The sequence below is a fragment of the Sceloporus occidentalis genome, unplaced genomic scaffold, assembly GCF_023333645.1.
Source record: "Sceloporus occidentalis isolate IW3139 unplaced genomic scaffold, rSceOcc1.0.p SCAF_5, whole genome shotgun sequence".
NCBI classification, from domain to species: domain Eukaryota; kingdom Metazoa; phylum Chordata; class Lepidosauria; order Squamata; family Phrynosomatidae; genus Sceloporus; species Sceloporus occidentalis.
This window is the reverse complement of record NW_028316985.1, coordinates 79,944,302-79,967,576: the sequence shown is the minus strand read 5'-3', so window position 1 is coordinate 79,967,576 and position 23,275 is coordinate 79,944,302. Positions and strand designations below refer to the sequence as shown.

General features: G+C 40.6%; 1 protein-coding gene across 6 annotated transcripts in view; it reads left to right on the top strand.

Annotated features, from left to right (window-relative positions):
• The window catches only part of LOC149312361 (GRAM domain-containing protein 4), a 116,654-nt gene that overhangs the window by 30,415 nt on the left and 62,964 nt on the right, over nt 1-23,275 (top strand). For 4 of the 6 annotated variants that reach the window (XM_089524463.1, XM_089524464.1, XM_089524461.1 and 1 more), the window contains exon 2: nt 14,127-14,337. In XM_089524463.1, coding sequence (XP_089380589.1) covers nt 14,127-14,337 — 211 coding nt within the window. Of the gene's footprint in view, nt 1-9,647; nt 9,858-14,126; nt 14,338-20,502; nt 20,523-23,275 lie in introns of those variants that run through there. The other 2 variants (XM_089524467.1, XM_089524466.1) reach the window with 2 other exon arrangements.

Below are 23,275 nucleotides of genomic sequence, written 5' to 3'. Positions count from 1 at the left end.
AGTTGTCCAGTAATAATTGAAACGTGCAAAATTGGGGTAGGAGATTGCTAAAAAAGACCAAAAGCAGGTTTTGCCTCTTCTTCCTGTGTGATGGAGTCTCCTTCTTTGGAGGTTTTGAAACAGAGCCTAGATGGACATCTGTTGGGAGTGCTTTGATTATATCATCCTTCATGGCAGAGGATTGGACTGGATGGTGCTTGTGGTCTTTCCAACTCTATGATTCCTCATACTGATATTGTTCTTTTGTGGATCTACCTTTGCCTCCTCTTAAGCTTTGTCTGCATGTGCCAAGAGGTCCATTTCTCTCCATTCTCTCAGTATCCTGTTTGGACGACGCACAGCCCAAACCCTGGCACTGGTGCAAATAGACTAGGTGATGTCTAGCATATTCAGCACCAGAACTGGACAATAACACTGTTAAAATCAGTTAAAATAATCTACCTCATACTATGGATCTTCCTGGAGGATCTGGAGTCCTCTGTTCCTGTACCCCAGTGACTGTCTCCACAGGCATCCTGGGCTGCCTAGTGAGTCCACCACAGTTGCCAGCCACTTGCTCTGAAGTCAGAGCGTGGTGCCCAGCCATGTGATAGTTGCTGGGCATCTTGTTCTGACCTCAGAAGCAAGTAACTCATGGTGGCATTGGGTGCACTGGGTGGCTGAGTGGGACATCTGTGCAGACAGCTGTCCCAGTGTGAGAAGTGAGGGCCAGGTAACAGGGCCGGGTTGGTGTGGCTATGGGGCAAGGATACAGGCTCTCCCTGGAGTATCCTGGTCTGTGCAGAAAGAGCCTTAGTCCTTCATTTCTTTTTCAGCTCCGTGAAGTTCATTTACTCCATAGCACTCTTTACCTGTAACAGGTTGTGGGATGGCAGCATCAGTGGGGAACTGGCTGCCGTTTTTTCTTTTTCCCTACCGGAATCTCGTAACTCAGCTTGTTCTCATGTGTTGGAATTCTTCTCCTCATCCTTTGAGTCATCACAGTGAGCAGCGGTTCACTAAAAGCGGAGAATCAAGGAGAGAGTAAGATTTCCAGGTAGGCTTAGGTCCTGGCACGTCTCAAAAAGCGCCAAGCTCAGCATTTGCCACAACAATTGCATCCTGAGTTCATATTAGGATTCATGCTTACTCACACAATAGTTTATCTTCTACAAGTGTTGCTAATAAAGATGTAGATCTATCAGCAAAACAGTTTCAGCTCTTCCATTCTACTGCTGGCGGTCGGTCGGTCGGTCGGTCGGTCGGTCCGTCCGTCCGTCCGTCCGTCCGTCCGTCCGTCTGTCTCTCTTTCGCTTTCACACACACATAGTGCTTTCATACCTGTCTGGCTAATGGTTCTATATAAGAGGGAACAAGTATAGACTGGGCATGTGACCCCCCCAAGATTATTTTTGTGCCCCCGATCCCTCTCCAAATCCCCCCTGACCATTATTTTTCTGGGCCAAAAGTGTGTCAGGAGGTGCATACACTTGAAAAGACATTCAGTCTGTGTGGAGTTCATCAGTTACTGGGAAAAGGGATTCCCCTCACACTTAAATGGTTAGAAATGGATAGTTTATTTGTAATGGCACAATTGTTAATACAATAGGGAATAACATCCTGATTTCTGTTGAAAGAGCTTCATTAGAATAAGTCAGCATGTCACCAAAATACACTTTCTTCGTTATACAGTACTGAACTGAACTTTATCATTGTGCACTGCTTATGAAACTAAGCAACACAAAACAACTTACAACACGCTCATCTATTGAATGAACTAACCTTTTTAGAAGCAAACCTGCCATACCAACATACCATACACTGTAATTTACTAAGCATGCCTTTGTGCACACAAGTGATTGGTAGCTGTGGTCCTCCAGATATTTTTGGATTGCAGTTCCTAGCAGCCCTTGCATAGCCAATAGTAAAGTAAAATGAGAACAGCAATCCAACAACATCTTGTTGGCTGCTATTACCCCTGTCAGCTTTGTACACTTACTTGGAAATTAATGTCATTAAAGTTAGTGGAGTTTTCTTCTGAGTAAACATGCAGATGATCTTTTCCCATTTTTTAGAATAAACTGATTAGTGGTTGTTTAATCTAAACTGCCATTGGTCAGCTTGGAAGAATGTGGAAATGTTCCCAAGTTAGAGCCTGTCGATAAAAACTTCTGTTAATGTTGCAGAAATGAGCCCATGTGTTAACTTGGCTGTTTTGCCAACTCTTAAATCAAGTAGATCTAACCCATGCTGCTTAAATACTGATGGCGTAAGAGTGCATTGTTTAGAGAATAATAGATTTATTTCAGAGTAGGGCAGGGCTAGGCACGTCAGTTTGCTGCAGCCAAACAGTGAAAAAATGTTTTGTGGCATTTTGCGTTCACTGTGAAACAAGTTTTGTGAGCAGGATCCAACTGTAGGATTCATTAACTTTTTTGTGTACATGCATATGTGCAGAGAGAAAGAGAAAGAGATTTTGGTTCAAGTGACTAAAGCTGTCTGCAGCTGGTGGCAAGTCTCCCTCCACCCATCTGAAGAGAGGGCAACCAACACATTTCTGAAAACTCTTTCCTGGATTTGAGCACTTAGGGGCTATACAGATGGGCAGCATCCAGCTGCCCCTTTTCACCCCAGATCAGTGCCGCAGTAAAATAACCCTACATTCATGTGAACAGGAATGTATAAGAATATGCAGACTGTTCCTTTGCTTAAAGCAGGGATAGGCAGCTGTGGAGACAACAGGCAGATTAGAATCTTGGCACTAAACAATGGGAGGGAAGCCAGGAAAAGGTTCTGCTCCCAGGAGTGAGCATATAAGAAGTAGGAGCAGGTTTGAAAGGGGGTTGGTGTTTAGTGTGTCCTGAGGGGTGAAGAGCCATTGAGGCTAGGATAAGCTGCTGTGAGGAACAGCTAGAAAGGGTTTAGGTACCCAAGAAAGGGATGAAGAGTGTCCTTAATTATATTGTTGTAGTGTCCTGTGGAGACATAGTTTTTGGTGACTAGTGGAGTTTCAGGTAACCAGAAGTGTTATAAGATACAAAAGTTTAATAAAGGTTCTGTGAGAACTTAGCCTGTAAGGGAACATACAGAAAGCCATAAAGAAACAATTACAAAGATAAGCTAAAGAAACTGTGAAATTGTGTGACTAATAAAGTATTTATACACTGTATCCATTGTGAACACCATCTGCTAAAAGAGATACTGTATTCAGTCTGATTTGTAAATAAATGTATTACTTTGTCTCAACAAGCAGCTGTCTGAAGTGATTTGAAAAACATATTAAAAATACTACCAGCATTGAGAAAAGTGTTTTAGGTTTGAGACACATTAAATAGTGGATGTGTGGCTGTCAAAGAATAGTTGGTACCAAGCTGTGGGAAAAAATTGAGATCCAGAGGGCTGGAATCAAAAGAGAGTTATAGTGCAGGAGATATGCAAGAGAGTCCTGAATTTGAGTTTCTCAGTAGAGAATTGATGGGGTAGTGGCCATCACTGCCACATAATTGGTGGAAGTGGTGGAATAAAAAAGACCCATTGTGCTGCCAACTGAGTGAAGACGTTGGGTGGGTGACTCTCACCTTCACAGCAACTGTGGGACTCCAGATGTTTTTGTTCCACAGCTCCTCTTAGCCACCTTACCCAGTGGAGTGATAAAGAGAAGTGCAGTTTGAAAACATTGGAAAAGCCCACCACTGTAGTTGGCCACTGTGGCAGAGAGTATGCATAGATATCAATTCCACCATTCCAAATCATTGCAGTATATGAGTCTTCCCTCCCTGCCACCAGTGAGGTTATAACAGTAATTCCCAAAGTGGACAGTACGCCCCCTTGGGGGCAATGGAAGGATCCATGAGGGTGGTGAGGCAGAAAGGGGACAGTAGTGGGGAGGTGAGGAAAAAAGGGGGCGGGGGGGGGGGGGGCTTCAGTCAAAGTATTGGTATGCAGGAAAGACAAGGGGAACCAGTGGTGTTTAGGACCATGGTGGGGATGATGAATACATTAAACATCTTTTCAGGGTCCCCAGAAAACAACCACACAGCCTCACTGATTATTTGTGCGGTGGTATCTCCTGCTCTTCCCTTAACAACATCTTTTGCTAGTACAGTGTGCCCATATCATATGCAGGCATGCCCTATAAGCAGCTTTAACCTTACGCAGAAGGTTAAGCCTCTGGAAGTATAATGGTCTGCACAGCGTGCTGCACGTGGGAACCTTCCTCCATTAAAACAAATGGGGTTTGAGCATATGTGTTTTTCCCAATACATGGGGGAGGGCAGAAGGGATCCCCCATGTATGGAAAGGGTTCACTGTAGTGGCAGTTAGGAAACCCACACAAGGCTTGGGCACAGGGTATTTCTTTTGCGATTCAGAGAGGCATCTTTTGGGGACATACTGGAGCAAAGGGTAGGAGCACATGGTGGCGAGGGAGAGGTGGTGGAAAAAATATGATTTCAAATTTGGGATCCTGCTTAAGCTTTGTGAGCTTTGCTGGGACTTGGCTAGCAGGTTTTAGTTGCACTGCTGCTCCTGCTTTCTTTCATCAAACAGGCTGAGAGAAGAGGTAGCAGAAAAAACTTTTTTTGGAGAGTGGACACTTGAAGCTGTGGGGGGAAGCCATGTCTCTGGGGAAGGAGTATCTGTATTTGATTCTTGGAAAGAGTCCATTGTCTTGGAGCGGGTCCTGTAGTTAAAATCTCTCCCTTTCTGGCCCGTAACAGTCTCCATTCCAGAGCATGTGGCCTCTGTAAATGCCCTACACACACACCAGCTGTGCCTTTCTCTGCCCCAGTGAAAGGCTGAGAGTCCCTCCTCTGGAGAGAAGCTTCTCCCTTGCACCTGGTCACCCTGGGAGCAGAAATTGGGTAGCTACCAGAGCAGCAACCCAGAGGCCTCTGTTCACACTGGCATTTGCTTCAAGGCTGGCACGGGTGAGAGGCTTCTCGGTTACTTCTCAGCCAGCTGCTCAGTTACTGCTCCCAGGATGACGTGGCACAAATGGCACAGCAACTGACCAGCCAGTCAAACAGCAACCAAGAAGCCTCTTACCTGTGCCGGCCTTAGCTGCAAGGCTGGCATAAGCAAGAAGCTTCTTTGTCGCTGCTCAGCCAGCTGTTTGGTTGCTGCTCCCAAGGTAACTGGCTGCAAAGGGAGCAGCAACTGAATTTGCAGAAGAAAAGGTAAAGGTTTTCCCTTGACAAGATTATCTAGTTATGTCTGACTGTAGAGGGTGGTGCTGATCTCCGTTACTAAGGCAAGGGATCCAGTATTGTCAAAGACGATTCTGTAGACATGTGGCCAGCATGACTACGTGGAGAACAGTAGACCTAATGCCAACAATATGTGAGTATGTGTGCTAAGGAAAGGAGCCGGTAGTTCCAAAAGGTTTGGGGAAAACTGGGTTATAATAATGCTTTTAACAAGTGCTTAAATACTTAAAACATCTTCTGGCACCCAAAATCTGAGGTAGATTTTATATGTAGTTGACTGGAAGCATTCAGGAGAGAGAAGAGGGAATGGGTAGCATTATCAACATGTCAGTCTACTGTTAGGCTTTTTGTGCGAATATTGTGTTTATGTGAATCATAAGTGTTTGAATCTGAATTTATGTGAATGCAGGAGTGTAGAAAGGTGAAAGAGAATGTATTCTTACTAATTACAAGAATGCAGATATATAGCATGGGCCCCCTTGATTTGTTCTCTGTACCTTAAGAATTTTGATCTGAGAAATTGTAGTTGTGAGCAAGCTGATGCCTGACCGACATCTCACCCTGGTTGTGTGTGTGTTCTGTTGCCTTGAGAACCTGTGTTTTGCTCCATGTGGAGCAACATTGAGGCCTAGCTGTCATGGCTACAGAATGCAGGTTAGACAAGAATCCAACCCAACTAGCACAAACCTCATAGCAAATGAGTACACAGTGGACTAGGAAACCAGCAATATACAGTTATCGTGAATTAGTTATAATCATAAATGGTGCCCCCCCCAAAGGGAACTATGCTTGAGGACCATCATCCAGAGTGTAGATACCCAGCAAATACATTGTATACCTTCAGGATTTTCTGCAATTGGCATGCCTGGAAGGTTTGATACTGAGAGAAGATTTTATCTTGATTTAACTAAAAATCTTTTGACCCCCCCCCCCCCCCATGGGTCATCTAGCTGTTGTTGTTTTTAACTGCCCTTGATTCAACCCCAACTCATGGTGACCCTGTGAATGAGAAATCCTGCACTGATTAGCTTAGGTCTTGCAAATTCATGCCAGTGATCTCCTTGATTATGGTCCAAAACACATTGCAGAAATAGTCCAGTTCGAGACCACTTTAACTGCCCTGGCTCAGTGCTAGGGAATCCTGGGAATTGTAGTTTATTGTAGCACCAGAGCTCTCTCTGATAGAGAAGGCTGAATGTCTCACAAAACTACAGTTTCCAGAATTCCCTAGCATTGAGCCAGGGTAAAGTGGTCTCAAACTGGATTATTTCTGCAAGGTGCTTTGGACCTGAGTCTGTCCATCTTGTGTGTGATCTTCCTCTTTTTCTGCTATCTACTACCTTTCCTAGCATTACTGTCTTTTCTAGTGAGCCATCCCTTCTCATGATATGTCCAAAATATGACAGGCTCAGTTTTGTCATCTTGGCTTCCAGGGAATGTTCAGGCCTGATCTGTTGTAGAACCCATTTGTTTGTCTTTTTGGCCACAGTATCCTCAGCACTCTTCCCTAGCACCACATCTCAAATAAGTTGATTTTATTCCTGTCTGCTTTCTTTACTGTCCAACTGTCATATCTGTACATGGTGATGGGAAATACAATGGCTTGGATGATTCTAATTTTAGTGCTCAATTGTACAGTGCGCCCTTGGCTTACGCAGGGGATCTGTTCTGGACCACCCCCCAATTAGCCAAAAAACGCGTATGCTCGAGCCCCATTCACTTGAATGGGCTCGTGTATGTAGCGACACGGCAGTGGCGTGGTGGTGTGGCGGCGCGCATGCACCGGGGGCGTAGCTGCCCTTTCCATTCCTAGTCTTATTCTGATTTCTTGACCGCAGTCTTTGTTTTAGCTAGTGTCCCTGATTTCTGTATATTTTGTCCATGACTTTGGTCCACCCAGACTGATCTCCCTCCCTCCTTCAGTTTAGCCTTAGTTTATACATTCTGGGTTTTGGCAGCCAGTTGTTCTTGTTGATCCTCATCTGATGTTGTTGGTTCCTGCTGAGACTCTGCTATTCTTGCTTTGGGCTCATCACTGTTCTTGCTTTCATACACGCTTTCATATACACTGCTAGAAATTATTTCCTTCACTTTAGTAAAACTGAAATCACTTTACCAAAAGGCCTTGGGGTTGACTGAAGTCTTATTAGCTGTCTCTTCTTCCTCTTTTTCATCTATATTCTGCTCTTTCTCCAATAATGGGACTCAAGGAATCTTACAAATTATTAAAAGCAGTACGGATTAAAAGCCACACAAACACTTCAGTAATCAATAAGTTACCGTATATACTCATGTGTAAGTCGAAAAATTTATGCCCAAAAATTGACCCCCAAAATCCCAGGTTGATTTATTTACGAGTCAGTATGGTAATGTGATAGCAGCTCTTTCAGATTTTCCCATGCGGTTGGGAGAGAAGTTTTTTTTCTCTTGAGCCAAGCAGAAAGAGTTCTGGGTGATTGGTTGCCATTACACAAACAAACAGAGTCTCTCTTCTGCTGCGCCGCTGTCTGGGGAGTTAAGGCTGAAACGCTGAAGCAAAAAGCCTCAATTAGAATCCTTCTTGCCGCGTGCACACATACACACACCGAAGGAGGCTCCAAATTTTACCCTTAACTTATCCATGGGTCATGGCAAAATCCATAATTTTGTCCCCAAAACCTCCCCTTGACTTATACATGAGGTCGACTTATAGTCGAGTATATATGGTATTTAAAAATTAATTAAACATTCTATAAAATTAAAACAATTAAAACAATTAAAAGACAATATTAAAAAACCAATAGATCAGCACAGCACACCATTAAAATCTCACCATAATGCATTCCTAAAAACCTGCTGGAGTAAGAAAGTTTTTACTGCTGGCAGAAGGAGAGCAAAGATGGAAACATACTAGCCTCCCTAGGGAGGGGGTTCCAAAGTAAGGGGGCAGCCACCGAGAAGGCGGTCTCTCTTGTTTCCAACAAACAAGGCTGAGAAGATACTGGGACAGGAATAAGGCCCTCTCCTGAAGATCTTACAGCTTGAGCAGGCTCATTTTGAGAGATGCAGTCCTTCAAATAACCTGGGCTTACTCTGTATAGGGCTTTATATGTCATAACCTCAGCACTTTGAATTATGCCCTGAGCTAAATGACAGCCAATGGTGCTGTTGCAAGAAGGCAGTTCTATGGTCCCTGTAGGCAACCTCAGTTAACTCTTTGGGCAAACAGAGCAAAGGCAGGCCCACATATAGTGCATAGCACTAATCTAAGTGGGTTCTATTAAAGCAGGTGTTACCATGGCCAGGTCAGACTTCTCCAGAAATAGGTCCAGTTGGCACATTATCTTTAACTGCACAAATACACTACAGACCTCAACATTAGGAAGAACTTCCTGACAGTAAGGGCTGTTCGACAGTGGAACACACTTCCTTGGAGTGTAGTGGAGTCTCATTCCTTGGAGGTCTTTAAGCAGAGGCTGGATGACCATCTGTCGGGTATGTTTTGATTGAGAGTACCTGCATGGCAGGGGGTTGGACTGGATGGCTCTTGTGGTCTCTTCCAACTCTACGATTCTTTGACTCTATGATTCTGTGCTGAATCCGAGAGTACACCAAAACTACAAACCTGTATCTTTGCGGGGACCGTAACCCCATCTAGTACAGACTTAATCCCTATTCTGAGATTTGCCTTTCAACTGACCAAGAGCTCTCAGTCTTGTCTAGATTAAGCTTCGTTTTATTCATCCTCAACCAGTACGTTACAGATGCCAGGCACCATTTTAGCACAGAAGTAGCTTCCTTGGAATTAGATGGAAAAGAATAACAGATCTAGTGATTATTAACATACTGGTGACACATGAGTTCAGCATTCCACACAACATCTCCCACTGGTTTCATTTGTATGTTAATATACATAATGCACTGGTTATATAATGTACATAGCACATCATAGTGCAGTGGTTCCAAACCTTTGGTCCTCCATTTTGTATTTCAGATCACAGAAGCCCCAGCCAACTTGGCCAACATTCAGGAATTATGGAAGTTGAAGTCCAAAACATCTGAAGGTCCAATGGCATATTGGACAAAACAGAACCCCAACGGACTCCATAGGCCAATGGCCAAGAGTCAAATAGGAATCCCCCAGCACCACCTTTTATGAGTGTCTCTCCAGGAAGGACTGGAACCATTGTAGAAAGTGTCTCCAAGGCCCATCCCAATGGGACACCGGGGTTGATGGTACTGAAAGCCACTGAGATGTCCATCAGAACAAACAGGCTCAGTCCCCTTTTCTGACAAAGATCATCCACTAAAAAGACCAAAGCTGTCTCCAATAATTGGGCCCGAAGCCAGACTGATATGGATCTAGATAAGGAGCCTTGGAGTTGAGAGACCAACACACACTCCATTACCTTACAGAAAAACAATTATTAGAGATTGGACAATAGTTGTCCTTATGCACCTGATTTTGGTCACTTGAGACATTTTCCTTCCAAAGTTAAGACCCTTGTATTGTCTTCAAACTTATTTCACCCATACAGCTTGTCTTAGCTTCATTCGCCATGAGCTCTTGAGCAAAGAAGGGAGGGGTAGCCCAACCAGGAGCTCCCAGCACCTGCACACTTCCCTTGTACTCCCCAGTGCCCTCTTCTCTCCAGTTTCTCCAGTGAGACAGAGACATATAAGTAACGCAAGGTAAACTCATTTTTCCTTTCCTTCTCTCTAGATAGAAATGTCCTGTATCCCAAGTACACACACACACACACACAAAGCTACCATTAGATGCAACGGAGAGTAAGGATACTGTTTTCTAAAGTAGGAAGGATTAAATCAAGTTTCTGGATATCATACTTGGAGCATCCTTCTCCAGGCAGTTTTCAAATAAGTATTTGTCTTAGTCTCTTACAGCTCAAAAGGGAGGAAGAAATGTGGCATCTCCTTTAATACTACTAGTAACTGGTTTTTGTTTTGTGTGTTATTTTTTGCTTGAGCTTTTGTGGATATAAACCCATTTTTTCCGATGCAGTACCAAGGGGCAGTGACTCCTCCGAGCACTGGCTTAAGAAGCCGAAATGTTACAAGATGCCAGTTACATTTGAAAACACCTTGGAACAAACAACCTGCTGGGAAAACACTAACCAAATCCCTGACACTCCCTAATTGAAATAGTCACTCGATACTTACAGAGAATTAGGTTTTTTGGTGTAAGGTTTTTTCCCATGTCTAGGGAAAAGGACATCTGATTCTTTTTGGGAACTAGTCTCTACCAGCCTGGCCACAATCTTTCTCTGTTTAGTCAATAGAGAGAATCATGGCTGGCCCCCCTTTTTATGTCCTCCCTCTCCCCATGTCAGTTCCATTTTGTCACAGCAGTCTTCTAAAACAAGCTGAGGAGGATATAATCCGAGTTGGAGGGTTGGAAGGAACTGGAACAGAAAGCCAGGAGAACCTACCATATATACTTGTCTATATGTCAAAAAATTATGTCAAAATATTGACCCCAAAATCCTGGGTCGACTTATATACGGGTCAGTATGGTAATCCTGCTCAGAAAGTTCCTAAAAGAAGTGCTGACTACCACCCCATTCTCCTTACTTTGGCAGCGCTGCCCAGGCAAGAAGACAAGCTGTGTGCGTGTTTGTTCCTGGTTTGCTAGGGAAATTAAAAAGTCCCGCTGGATTTGCAAGGAAAGGAGGTGCATATTTGTGTGTGTGTGTGTTTGTGCCTGGTTTGCTAGGGAGATTTCAAAGCCCTGCTGCATTTGCAAGGAAAAGAGATGCATTTTTCTTTCTCTGTGTGCATGTTTGTTCCTGGTTTGCTAGAGAGATTCTCAAAATCCACTACATTTGGAAGGAGAGAGTGTGTGTGTAGTGACTGGTGCTTTGTTGATTCCCTTGCTTTGTCCTTTACATCCTTTGTTATGTGCCCCTAAATTGCACCCTCGACTTTTTCATGGGTCATATCAAAATTTATCATTTTGGCCCCAAAACCTGACCCTCTACTTATACACAAGGTTGACTTATACACAAGTGTATATATGGTAGTAGTGTACCAAATACTGAGTATTATATGCATGTGTTGAACTCAGTAGTCACCCTTGTTCCATCAAATCTTCTTTTGATATTGTGACGCTATGCAGGAAATCATCTGCCATCCTGTGCTTGAGGTTAGGTAAACCGCTGCAAGTTCCTTCATTTTCTATATCCCTTTTTACTCCTACCCCAATCTTGGTCTTCATTTTACCCCAGTTTGCCTTGGTCTGCCTCTTGTAGCCTTCCAGAAACTAAAACTGTCCATTTCACTCAGTTTCAACCATGACTGACAACAGCTTAGTGTTTTAGGCCACACGGTTCTCACTGTGACTCGATCTTGGGAGTTACTTTTCTTATGGTAATGGAATTACCATTTTCTTATTGTAAAGATAATTTTCTTATGGTAATGTCTGATTTGTGTGTTTTTATTTTGCATGTTTAATTCTTATGTGCTTGGTAGGTATGACATCACATCATGAACTTATTAATTCCTTAATAGAATTCATATAGTTATAATATTAATTCCCTAACAGTAGCTGCTTATTTTTTTGAATCTTTCATTTAGCAGTCCCTGTACCTCAGGAAAAATAGCTCTGTTGGAGTGTGTTATAGGGAAAAATCTAAGATGCATTACTCTCAAGGTTCAGAGATCACTTTTATGTCAATATGTATGCAATTTCATATATGTATGTAAAGAAGAGATTGAGTGGCTACTGCAGTGAAAATGCTTTCTCCTGTTTCCTCTTCACTGATTTAACTTAATGTATATATTCCACCTTTCCCCCAAACCTGAAACTCAAGGAAGCATACAAATAAGAATAAATACAATAGAGTTAAAATATTTAAATATTAAAATATTAAAAATACTGTTAAACTAAAATAATTTACAACATTCAATTAAAAATGTTTCAAAAATTAAATAAACAGAAGGACAGCAAAGAAGGCATTGTAGCCTCCTTAGGAAGGGAGTTCAAAAGCCTATGGGCAGCCACAGATCTTAGACCCCCAACCAACTGTGCCTGTGAAGATGGTGAGTCTGAGGTCTAGTCTGTATTGTAGAAATAATACAGTTTGACACGATTTATCCATGGATTCAACTAAAATTCAGAAAAGCAAACCTTGATTTTGTCATTTTATATAAGGAACACCATTGTATTTAATGGGATTTGACCATCCATGGATTTTGGTATCCATGGGGGGCGGGGGTCCTGGAAACAAACCCCAGTGGATACCAAAGGCCCACTGTAATTATTATTAAGAGGGAAAAAAATAGTAAATACGTACAGCTTTTTGGAGTAATTAAATTGCTTCTCATTCATGATCCTGGTAGTGACATAAAGCATTATTTTTGTATTTAAATGTATTCAACTGAATGGCTTGATATTGAGTGTTGTTGTTTATTGTTAGTTGCCCTCAAGTAGTTTATTGTTAACCGCCCTCAAGCTGCTCATGATTTAGCCAAAGTATGACACCTTCACTTTAATTATCTTGGCTTCCAGGGAAAGCTTGGGCTTGATCTGTTCTAGGTCTCATTTGTTTGTCTTTTTGGCCATCCATGGTATCCTCAGCACTCTACTCCAGCACATTTCAAATGAGTTGATTTTCTTTTTATCTGCTTTCTTCACTGCCCAGCTCTCACATCCGTACATGGTGATGGGGAATACAGTGGCTTGGACTATTCTAACTTTTAATGTTTAGTTGCATATCTTTATTCTTTCATTGCTGCCCTTTCCATTATTGTTATTTCTTGACTGCGGCCTCTGTTCTTATCAATGTTTGATCTAAGGTACAATAAATGTTTAATTATTTTATTTCCACATTGTCTGGTTTGAATTTATGTAGATCCTCTGTGGTCATTATATTTGTTATCTTTATGTTCAGCAACAAGCCTGCCTTTCCAAGTCCATGATATTTTTCACTAGTAGTATACCTTAGATTATTGATGTTCCTTCTTCCTATCTTTACTCCTCCTAAGTCTAAACCTGTGTGTGATATTTTCTGCATAAAAGTTGAACAACTAGGGTGATAATATGGAGACTTGCCTGACCCCTTGCCAATTGGGAACCATTCTGGTTTTCCATATTCTGTTCTAGCAGTTGCCTCTTGTCCTAAGTACAGATTTCTTGTTAGGACTATCAGATGTATTGGCACTCCCATGTCTTTAAGAGCTTTAAGAGTTCCATAGCTTTTTGTGATCTGTGCAGTCAAAGGCTTTGCTATACTCTATAAAGCACATGCTTTTTTTTTGTTTGTTTGTTTGGAATTCCTTGGTGTGCTCCATTAGCCATTGTAGGTTTGCGATGTGGTCCCTAGTGTCTCTGCCTTTCCTGAACCTTGCCTGCACCTCTGGGATTTCTCTCTCCGTGTGTGATTGAAGTATTAAAAAAAAACCCTTATTGAGTGGTATCAAACTCTTCATGTCATAATCATGCTTCCTTTACATACAGTACCATCATGAGTAAACAGTTCATTTTTATATTATGTGGACTCCCTCTGAAATTTTTATTGTTGACATTATATATCTGAATGGATAACAGAGGCAAACAGTGTGGTTTTCCATCAGTGATAACATTCTTGATGGGTTGGGTTCATACAAGAATACACCCACTTAAATAGTCTGGACTTAGTCATGAATCAGTTGAGTCCCATATATTTCAGTGGGTCTGCTCTAAACATCTCTAAATGCATCTTGATGCATCCATGAACAAAAATAGCCATGCTTCTATAGACAGCCACTTTGCTAAAATAAATGGATTTTGAAATACATGCTTTAGTGTGCTTTTTCCTTTCTAAAACGAGATTATTATTTCTGCAGCAAGCATTCAATAAGTGATTATAAGAGCACTTTGCATAATTAGAATGTTTGTCATATCATGAATGTCCTGAAAATAATCTTCTACTTGCCTCTTCTGCTCCCCTTTGTGTTTTACAGGGACTCCAACCGTCATGTTAAGATAAAGCAGAAAGGCGCAGTGCTGAACATGCTAAAGAGGTTAGACAAAATAAGATTCAGAGGTCACAAGAGAGATGAGTTCCTTGATTTAGCAGAGTCTCCCAATGCTTCAGACACTGAATGTGGAGATGAAATCCCTGTGAAAATACCTCGTACGTCAGGCAAAGACAGCGATGAACTGAGAGACTCTGTAAGTATTTGAATTAACCATGTGCATATTATTGTCGTTTTTTCCTTCTCCAGAAACCAGGCAGAACAGTACAATGGGATGGGGCTGGGAGCAAAGTATCAATGACTGAAGGGTTTCCTGATAAAAAGTTCTCCTGGGCGCATCCAACAGGGAGAAAATTGAGCATTTCACCTTCTAGCATTGCTGGATGTTTCATCTTTTTGCTAGATTTTTTCCCTTCCCTTTCTCCCAATGGGAGATGGATTCATACGGCAGCCTCAGGGCTAGCAGTCTTCCCTTTCTTCTCCAGATACACTCAGAACACACTGTCAACTTGCTCTCGCTGACGTTGGAGCACCAGTAGATGAGCAATAGTAACAGAATTTTCTGTCAATCAAGGCTTCTGGGAATGGGTTTGCACCCTGTTAATTTTTTTTGCCCCCCCCCCCCACCCTGCAAAGGCAGGACAGCTAAAAATGTACACACAAACAAACATACATGCCTTGCCTGGTATACAAATGTAACATGGAATAGGAAAAGAAAACGTGTATTTTTAGGGGAACATATACACAAATTTAAAGAACATTTTAAAAATATATGTTATTTTAAAGAAAAAATATGTCTGCTTGGATAAAAAATGAAAATACATGCAAATGTGACTGAACATATTAAGAACATATGCTGTCAAAGAGCAAGAGTAATTATTGGTATAGTATTGGAGGTTCTTGCAAAGGCTTAGTTTATGGGACAGGTTTGCAAGCTGTTCAGAATTTTCTGCAAGCTGTTGTTCAAAATTGTCTGTGAAATATATGAAATACAGGTTGTCCCCAGAATTCCCAATTCCAAAATACTCCAAAATCTGACACTGTTTGAGTTATGTACTTGTAATGTATTTGTGAAGCCGGAGAGATGCGAGGATCTGTGGGTGGCGTGGATCTGTGCCAAGCACTGCACTTGGATTCCCACCATTTCACATATGCTCGGTCTGTCTCCAGCTTCATTATGTATATGCAAATACAGGTATTTTAAAATTGGAAAGAATGCAAAATATGGAACAAGCATTTCAGATAGGGGATACTCACCCTCTATATATTTTCAAAAAGAATTGTTAAAATGCAATTATATTCTGTTCTTAGCATGTAATTAATAGTTTTTTGGTTGATTGCGGTCTAAATTGGCCTACAACTACAAGATTTTTATTTATCATTATTTTCTTTGAAATTCACTTTATTTACCATGGGTTTCAGAAACAGTCTACAAATAGTGAATCAGCACATATCTAAGGTCCAAAACACACTGCAGAAATAATCCAGTTTGAGACTCCTTTAATTCCCAATCTGAGTGCTAGGGAATCCTGGGAATTATAGTTTATTGTGGCATCAGAGCTCTCAGAAAGAGAAGGCTAATTGTCTCAGAAAACTACTTCCCAAAATTCCCTAGCATTGAGGCAGGGCAGTTAAAGCAGTCTCAAAATTTCACTGATCCAATGGGTCTGCTCTAGTTGGGACAAACAATCGAATTTTGGCCTTTGTTTGGTGCTGTGTAGTAATTACTGTTTTTTAAATGTTGGTTTGTGACCTACATCTGTGTAATAACTTTATTTAATCTGGAATATGTTACTGCTGTGCTAAAAATCTGTTGAAAGGACACAGGAAAAAGTGAAGAAAAGACTAATGGAGAGAAACAGAGAAAGGAAGATTGTTTGGCGGGGGGCGGATGGCAGTTTCAGTCTGTTTCATTCTGTCCCGAGACGTCTGTGATCTCATATAGGTTTGCCTTTCCCAGCACTTAGAAATGATGTAACTTTGAAGGGGATATTGAACCTAGGAGTGCTTAATTCATGGCAGAGTTCATTACTGGAATATATCCAGTAAGAATAGATTAAAATGTTCCTGCTTGGCTGTAATGTGCATTTTCTTACCAATAGTCTGTTTCTTACCCAAACAGAGAAAACATGGACAGTCCATGGTCAGATATCATAATATTCCTAATTTTACCAAAAGCAAGTGAAATTCACAAGTATTTGACTTAGAACAGATCAAAGGCACTGAAGGGCACATTCAACTGCTCCATCTATTATATATATGATTTGACCCTCCCAGCTCTTTTTTTGTTGTGAGTTCCCATGTTTTCTCTTGTGTCTGTTTGTGTGTAGCAAGAGGATTAAACCTAGAGCCCCAAAAAGCCCCACCCCTTCCCAAGAATCCTACAGCCAGTATTGCCAATTCCCAGATCCAACAGAGTAGAAGGGTTCTGGCTAAAAGACTCCCCACCTTTTCCATGCTGTTGTTGTGAACAAATTTCTCAGAACGTTTTTTTTTTAGGTAGAAAAGAAAACTTCAGAAGGCTTTTTCTCTTTTTGGATCTTCTGTATCTCACCACTTTTGGACCTGAGACATCTTGGTTCTTGCCATCTTTTGCACTTGAGTTGTTGGCGAAGGCCAGACCTAGGCCTAAAACAGACAAGCCAGAAGGTCTGCTGTCGAGCTGTGTTGGGGGCATGGCGTTTAGACAATGCACATCCCCAAACTGTGTGGAAGCCGTACTGGGGCCGCTGAATGTGTCCCAAACCTGGCTGCAAAAGGATCAGAAAAAAACCACTCCTTTTGCCAGCCAGATTGAAAACCATGGCAGCAGCCTGGATTGGAGCTGGATGAGTGCAGTCGCCGTGGCCTTGGTGAGAATGGCACCGGAGCAGCTGCAGCTTGCTTTATCAGGCCTGTCTGCTTGAAGCCCTAGAAAAACATGTAGTAAAGGTAGAGCATAAAGCATAAATTTAGTAAATTTAAAGTGGATCCATTTTTTTGAGATCGGCCGTAAGTCTGGAAGGGCCAAAGGCTACTAAAGTAAATTGGTGCAAGAAAGTTAGATGCCTCAAAAAAACAACAAGGAAAGTATCAATGATATCTATAGAGGGTGTCACTCTGTTCTGAAACATTGTGGACTTGCCTGCTCCAGCTGCTTAAGTTAAAAATAACCTGCTCTATTCCATGCCATGGCAAGGTAATGGATAGATGAGCTCCTATATTGATTCTACAGCATGACCTTGATGTGTGTGAATTAGGATGCTGGTCAAGACGGCTGAGTCATAAGTATTTCAGTTCACCCACAGTGCACAGTTCGACCACAGAATGTGAGGGATTTAAAACACTTGCTTTCTATGTGCCTGAGCGTCAGATCAACTTACAACACAGGTTTGATAGTCCCTTGTGATTATTTAGTGTTTTCCATGGACTTCACATTTACTGATTTTTTTATTTGTGAGCTTTGGGTGAAATTACTACAATAAATCTGAGTACTTAGGGTGCTTCGTAAGGCCGTCACTGAGCCTTTTCTCAAATAGGGGTCTAGATGATGTCATTTTCAATTTGTTGGTCTCTCAGGCTTTATCATTGCATCTTCCATCTTTTTTCTTGCATATATTTCTATATATCGATAACTATTATGAAGGAAAAGACAGGATACAGTTTCTTTTGATGGGTACTGAGCAGGCTTGATAAAAATGATTTTTTAAAAAAAATATGCAAAATTTGGGTTTTTTAAATTTTCAGTTGGATTTTTAAATTTAAACCAGATTAAAATTATGATTAAATAGAATCTTCCCCACTAATATTTTTAATTGATTTAAATCACAAAAGTTGTGTCCTTTGAAGAAGACATTTAAATCAAAGTAACTCTAGTATTGAAAGAAGACATGTGGTTTGAAGCAACCTCAGAATGTTTTCTTTTCATGAGACACTCCTTAAGATATCTGGATTAACTGTACTAACCTTAAGGCAGGGGTGTAGTACTGCTTTGGAGTGCCTAACCATCAGGGCATATGGCTTTTCATACCCCTAACTCCCCAACCTGAACACCATCTGGATTTACAGTTGGTAGCCAAGAACCCTGTTTTCATTTCCTCCATAAAGGAGGGCAAGTACAAATCCAGATTCATACCCAGCCAGGTGCTACAAGAGTTGGCTGAATTTCAAGCCAGGACTCTGCTGACTTCCAAAACACCAGGCAATAAAAGCAACAAGGGAATTAACATCTTAGCCACAGAGGTGTCTGATTCTACCCCATCCTCCTCCTTCATGTGGCTATTCTAAGGAGGAAGAGCAAACAGGGGACCCTACCTCCATTCCATTGCCCTTGACATTATAGAATCATATAGTTGGAAGAGACCACAAGAACCATCCAGTCCAACCCCCAAATTTTGAACTTTCTTACTTTGCTAGGCACTCCTGGAATGTCAATAATTTTATAGATAATATAGAATTTATTAATGATCGGTTTTTATCATTATATGATTTATTAATGATAGGTTCATTAAGATTATTTGAAAATAGAAGTAAAGGCTTGTTGTATTGTTGTACATTACCTGCAGTTGGAATATATTCTAGGTCAGTGGTCCTCAAACTTTGGTCCTATAGGTGTTTTGGACTGCAATTCCCAGAAGCCCCAGCTACCTTGGCCTACTTTCAAGAATTCTGGGAATTGAAATCCAAAACACCCGGAGGACCAAAGTTTGGGGACCACTGTTCTAGGTCATCATACTCTCTTTTCTGAGCAAAGCTCCTCCACTGAGGTATTTTGCTTTTGGTTGTGGTCAGTCATAAACATACTCCAAAACATTCCCAGTTCTTTGTCCATAGCATTTTAGAAGCGGAACCTGCCACAAAACATTGCCTTGTGGAATGCTTTTGTTGTGAAACAGCCATCCAGGGACACTCCATTTCATTTCCCTCCTTCTCGTTTTCCCATCCTACTCCATTCCATTAGCATTCTGTGTCCACTTAATCCTCACTGGGCTTAATTTGCACCCCATCACTTGTAAGATTTTTCTTAAGGGATTTGGGTTTGTCAATTACCCAGAATTGCTGATATCTTTCTCTTGTGCATGGATAGTGTTCTTTTGGCTGCCAAGGGATTCATATTTGGAATATGAGTTTACTTGCTAGGATATAGAATATTGCTTCTGAGCATGGAAGCTCATGCAGCCATCCTGGATCACAGCCACTGATAACTCTATCCTCTTTGATGGTTTCTAATCCTTTTAAAAAGCTGCCTGAACTGTCATTGATATTTCCTCCAGTTACATGATTGGTGCTGTTCTGTGTCTTCTTCCATATAGTGCTGCAGGTAATCATATATACAGTTATATATAAAGATAATTATGCTCCCTGCCAACTGCCATGGGGCATAGATGCATTGTGCACTGGGTAGTGAGTGAAGGCAAGGATCTGTGTATGGAGAATGCCCCTTCTAGGAGGTTTGGCTGGTTGAAGGACTCTTTAATTTCACATGCCCTCTAGCATATTAATGAAACTGAGTTAATGGCTTTATTGGCTCTGGTTGGTTTTTATTCCTGTGATATTTTCCCATTGTATGCACCATAGGGTTTTTATCATTTTATTTTATTTTATTTTTGCTATCCTACCTTTGCTTTTTCTCTGCTCAGCTCTGAAACCCACTGGGTGACCGTGGGCAAGTCACAGGCTCTCAGCCTCAAGGGAAGTGGCAAACCTCCTCAGAATAAGTCTTACCAAGAAAACCCCATGATAGGTTTGCCTTAGGGTAGTCATAAATTGGAAATGACTTCAAGGCACATAACAACAACGACAACAACAACAACAACAACAACAACAATGCTTTCCTTTTAGTTAAAAGACAGAATATAAATATTTAATAAGTTCATTCCTATCTTAGCATTTGTACATGAATCATCATAAAACAGCATTCCTGTCCCATTTGTAACTCCAGATTATGCTTAAGAAAATATCGAAACTTTGAATTTCCAAGGGGCATTTACAGTTGGTGTTGTTCCCATATTTAAGGGCTGGTGAGCAGTGGTAAGCGAATCACAAAAAATATTATCTGTTCTTTGTAATAATATAAGATTTTATTAAATTGCTCTGACAAGGCTGGTCCTCGTTTGTCCAAGCATCAGTGTGCCTAGAAGAGGCTTGCAGTACAGTCATATCCCATGTACAATATAATCCTCTAACATCCAATAATTGTCCACCCCTGTTATGCATACTTATTGATAATAAATCCCACTGAGTTTAATATATTTTACTGCCAAGTAAGTCTTACTGAACTTATTTATACTTTTTGATGTTTCACCTTTTAGTTATTCCTTTTTGTGTCTACCTTTTAGGCATACCTTTTTATGTTTATCTCCCTACTCAGGTAGACTGACTTAAGGCAACCTACTAATTCAGGTAAACCTGCCTAGGGTTACATTATTAGTGTCCCTTTTCCTCAGGTGCTATTTAGAGTCATTGACTTCATTTATAATTCAAACCCATTTCTGCTTCATCTTTTAAGAGCTCTGCATTGCTGCAAGTAAAATATTACATGAATCCATCAACACTTCTTGGAAAAGGATATGTACAAAGCAAAGTGCATCAACATGCATTCCTGCCTCTGTTTGCCTTACTAATAAAATAATATGGATACATAGGGATACAGTACAAGAATCTAAACAAAAACCAAAATACATCATGGAAATTGACACATCTCACTTAATTGTTCTGGCATTGCTTCTCATAGTAGTTGATACAGGTGGAATCTGAGCAGGATACCTATATTGTGTCCAGTTTCTTGAATCTAGATTCTGCTTCAGTATTCTTTCTAGATGAAGAAAAGCAAGCAATTTTCTCAAAGTGGCCCTTCAACCCTGACTCTAGTGTTTGCTCTTGAAATGATACAATTATGAGACAGTTTTATGCATAATAGAGTATAGTAAAGCAATGAATGGGGGAACATATTTTCAGGCTTGTGAAATCTGCAACCCAGTTTGCCTACTCATTCTTGTATTACGGGTTCATGAAACACTGATATTATTTGCCACACGTGACTGTGCTTTTTAAAAAGCCTCTATTGCTTCCTACCTTAGCACTGGGAGTTTTGATTTACTGTTTAATAGGCAAAGAGAAAACAACACAGTTTCACTGGATCTTACAAATTCATTTTCAAGTACTCAAAAGCGGTGAATGATCTTTGAAACCTTCTAGGGTTGAAATTTTGCCAGTTTGTTCTGAATTTAACTTCACTATATTTAAGTGTCATAAAACTTTCCTGGATAAGTGAAATCACATTGCAAGTAAGATTTGTACTATTTAACAGTAAAACTCCCTTGTCTTTTATTGATTTGTGTAAATATACTGATAAAGGAAAGGTGCAAAAGAAAATGCCAGTAGAGACATTTGATTCTTCTGGATTTTTTTTTCAGGGGATGTGTTGTTATACTGACAGAAACAATTTTTTTCAGCTGATCTAGGCACTAACAAACGAGGACGATAGAAACTTCTGTAGTGATATCAGATGGGGGTCATTTCAATCAGGCCTGAAATCCAACCTCATGACATTGGGTGTAGTATAGTTTAAAAAATAACATTGTTTTGTTTGTTTGTGTTTTGTTTTGGGATATTAGACATGTTTGCTTGCTTATGCTTCATGCCGAATGCATAAATTTCATCCTATTTGTCAGTAGCGGAAATTGTACTTTTTAAGGGATTGCCTTGCTGAATAATTTATGTCTGGGTTATTGTGGTTCTGTATGCATGCAGAATAGTGCAGAATCAACTGCTAAATGAAGGAGATTAGGATTTCTGCCAGTTACATAGCTAAAAGTGTAAGGAATGCATTGTTGCTATCCAGAGACTTGGTTCAGAAGGTTAACACAGAGACTGACCATGAAAGTATACACCAGTGCGACAATTTATTTTATATTTATTGTGTTACACACCTTTCCTAACTTTCTCCTTTCATAGAACTAAAAACAGTAGTCATACATGGTCTTCCATTCAGGCACTGTAAGTTCATGACATTTTTAATTTCAGTAGTTTACTGCATCATATGCCTTCATTCAGTGCCCTCAGACCAAACATCAGGTTTAAGACAGAGCTTGAAACACTAGGTTTGGAATTATGGTAACCATTAGAAATTGGGAATATAATTCATTACCATCAACACTAGTAATTGAAATAGTTTAATCAGTTAAATACTTGTTAGCTCACTGTATAAAGTGTTAGTTTTGAGATATACCATGAAATTTACAGAAAGAGGCATGGGGATCGTAATTCTTAACCATAGGGAAACATTTTCTTATTTATTCCTTCAAGAGTGCTCTCTTTGTCCATTTGAAGTTGCCTTTCACCAACCTAGAATTTCCCCCCACATAGATTAGCAATCCCATTATGGTTGTTGTCTGGGAATGGTGCAATTCCAACATGGTTAGAAAGGGCTGTCTTAAGGCATGAGAATCTTATCTTACAAACTCTTCAAATGAACATGTCACACATCTGCATCTCTCTCTTCTTTCCATCCCTGACAACATGATGTTTCACTTACTCGTCAATTTTTTTTTTTGTTAATAAGGGGCGGTGTATTTCACTGATAAAAAAATTACCAAGTGCAAAAGCAGCAGTAAGTGGATAGCTACAAATTATCTGTCTGTGACTCAGAGATTGATAATTCTTAATAGGAAACATTTTGAGAACTTCTGAGCATATGCAGAACATTTTTCTCCACAAATGAATCATTGTATCCCTTCTGTTTCTACACTCCCAATCAAGATATATGATTGAGCACATGCTTTGTATGCATGAGCCAAGAATACCTAATTCAATCTGTAGCTTCTCTACTTTAAAAGATTACACATCTAACAACCCCCACTATTCTCTTCATCCATTTTTATTTTAAAATTTATTTGTTTAAACCTCAACCTTGTATTGTGAGGTTAATAAAATCAAGCAGTACAGTAATCCCTCCATATTTGCAGCTTTGATATTTGCGGATTTGATTATTCACGGATTTCATTAATATGATAGGAATATCTAGGTCCTCCAATGCAACTCTGTGGTTAACTTTAACTAAAAGTTGCACTGAAAGACCATTTGTAGCTACTCCAGTGCTATTCTATGGTCAGTGTATGTTGGACATTGACCACAGAGTTGCACTGGAGGACTTA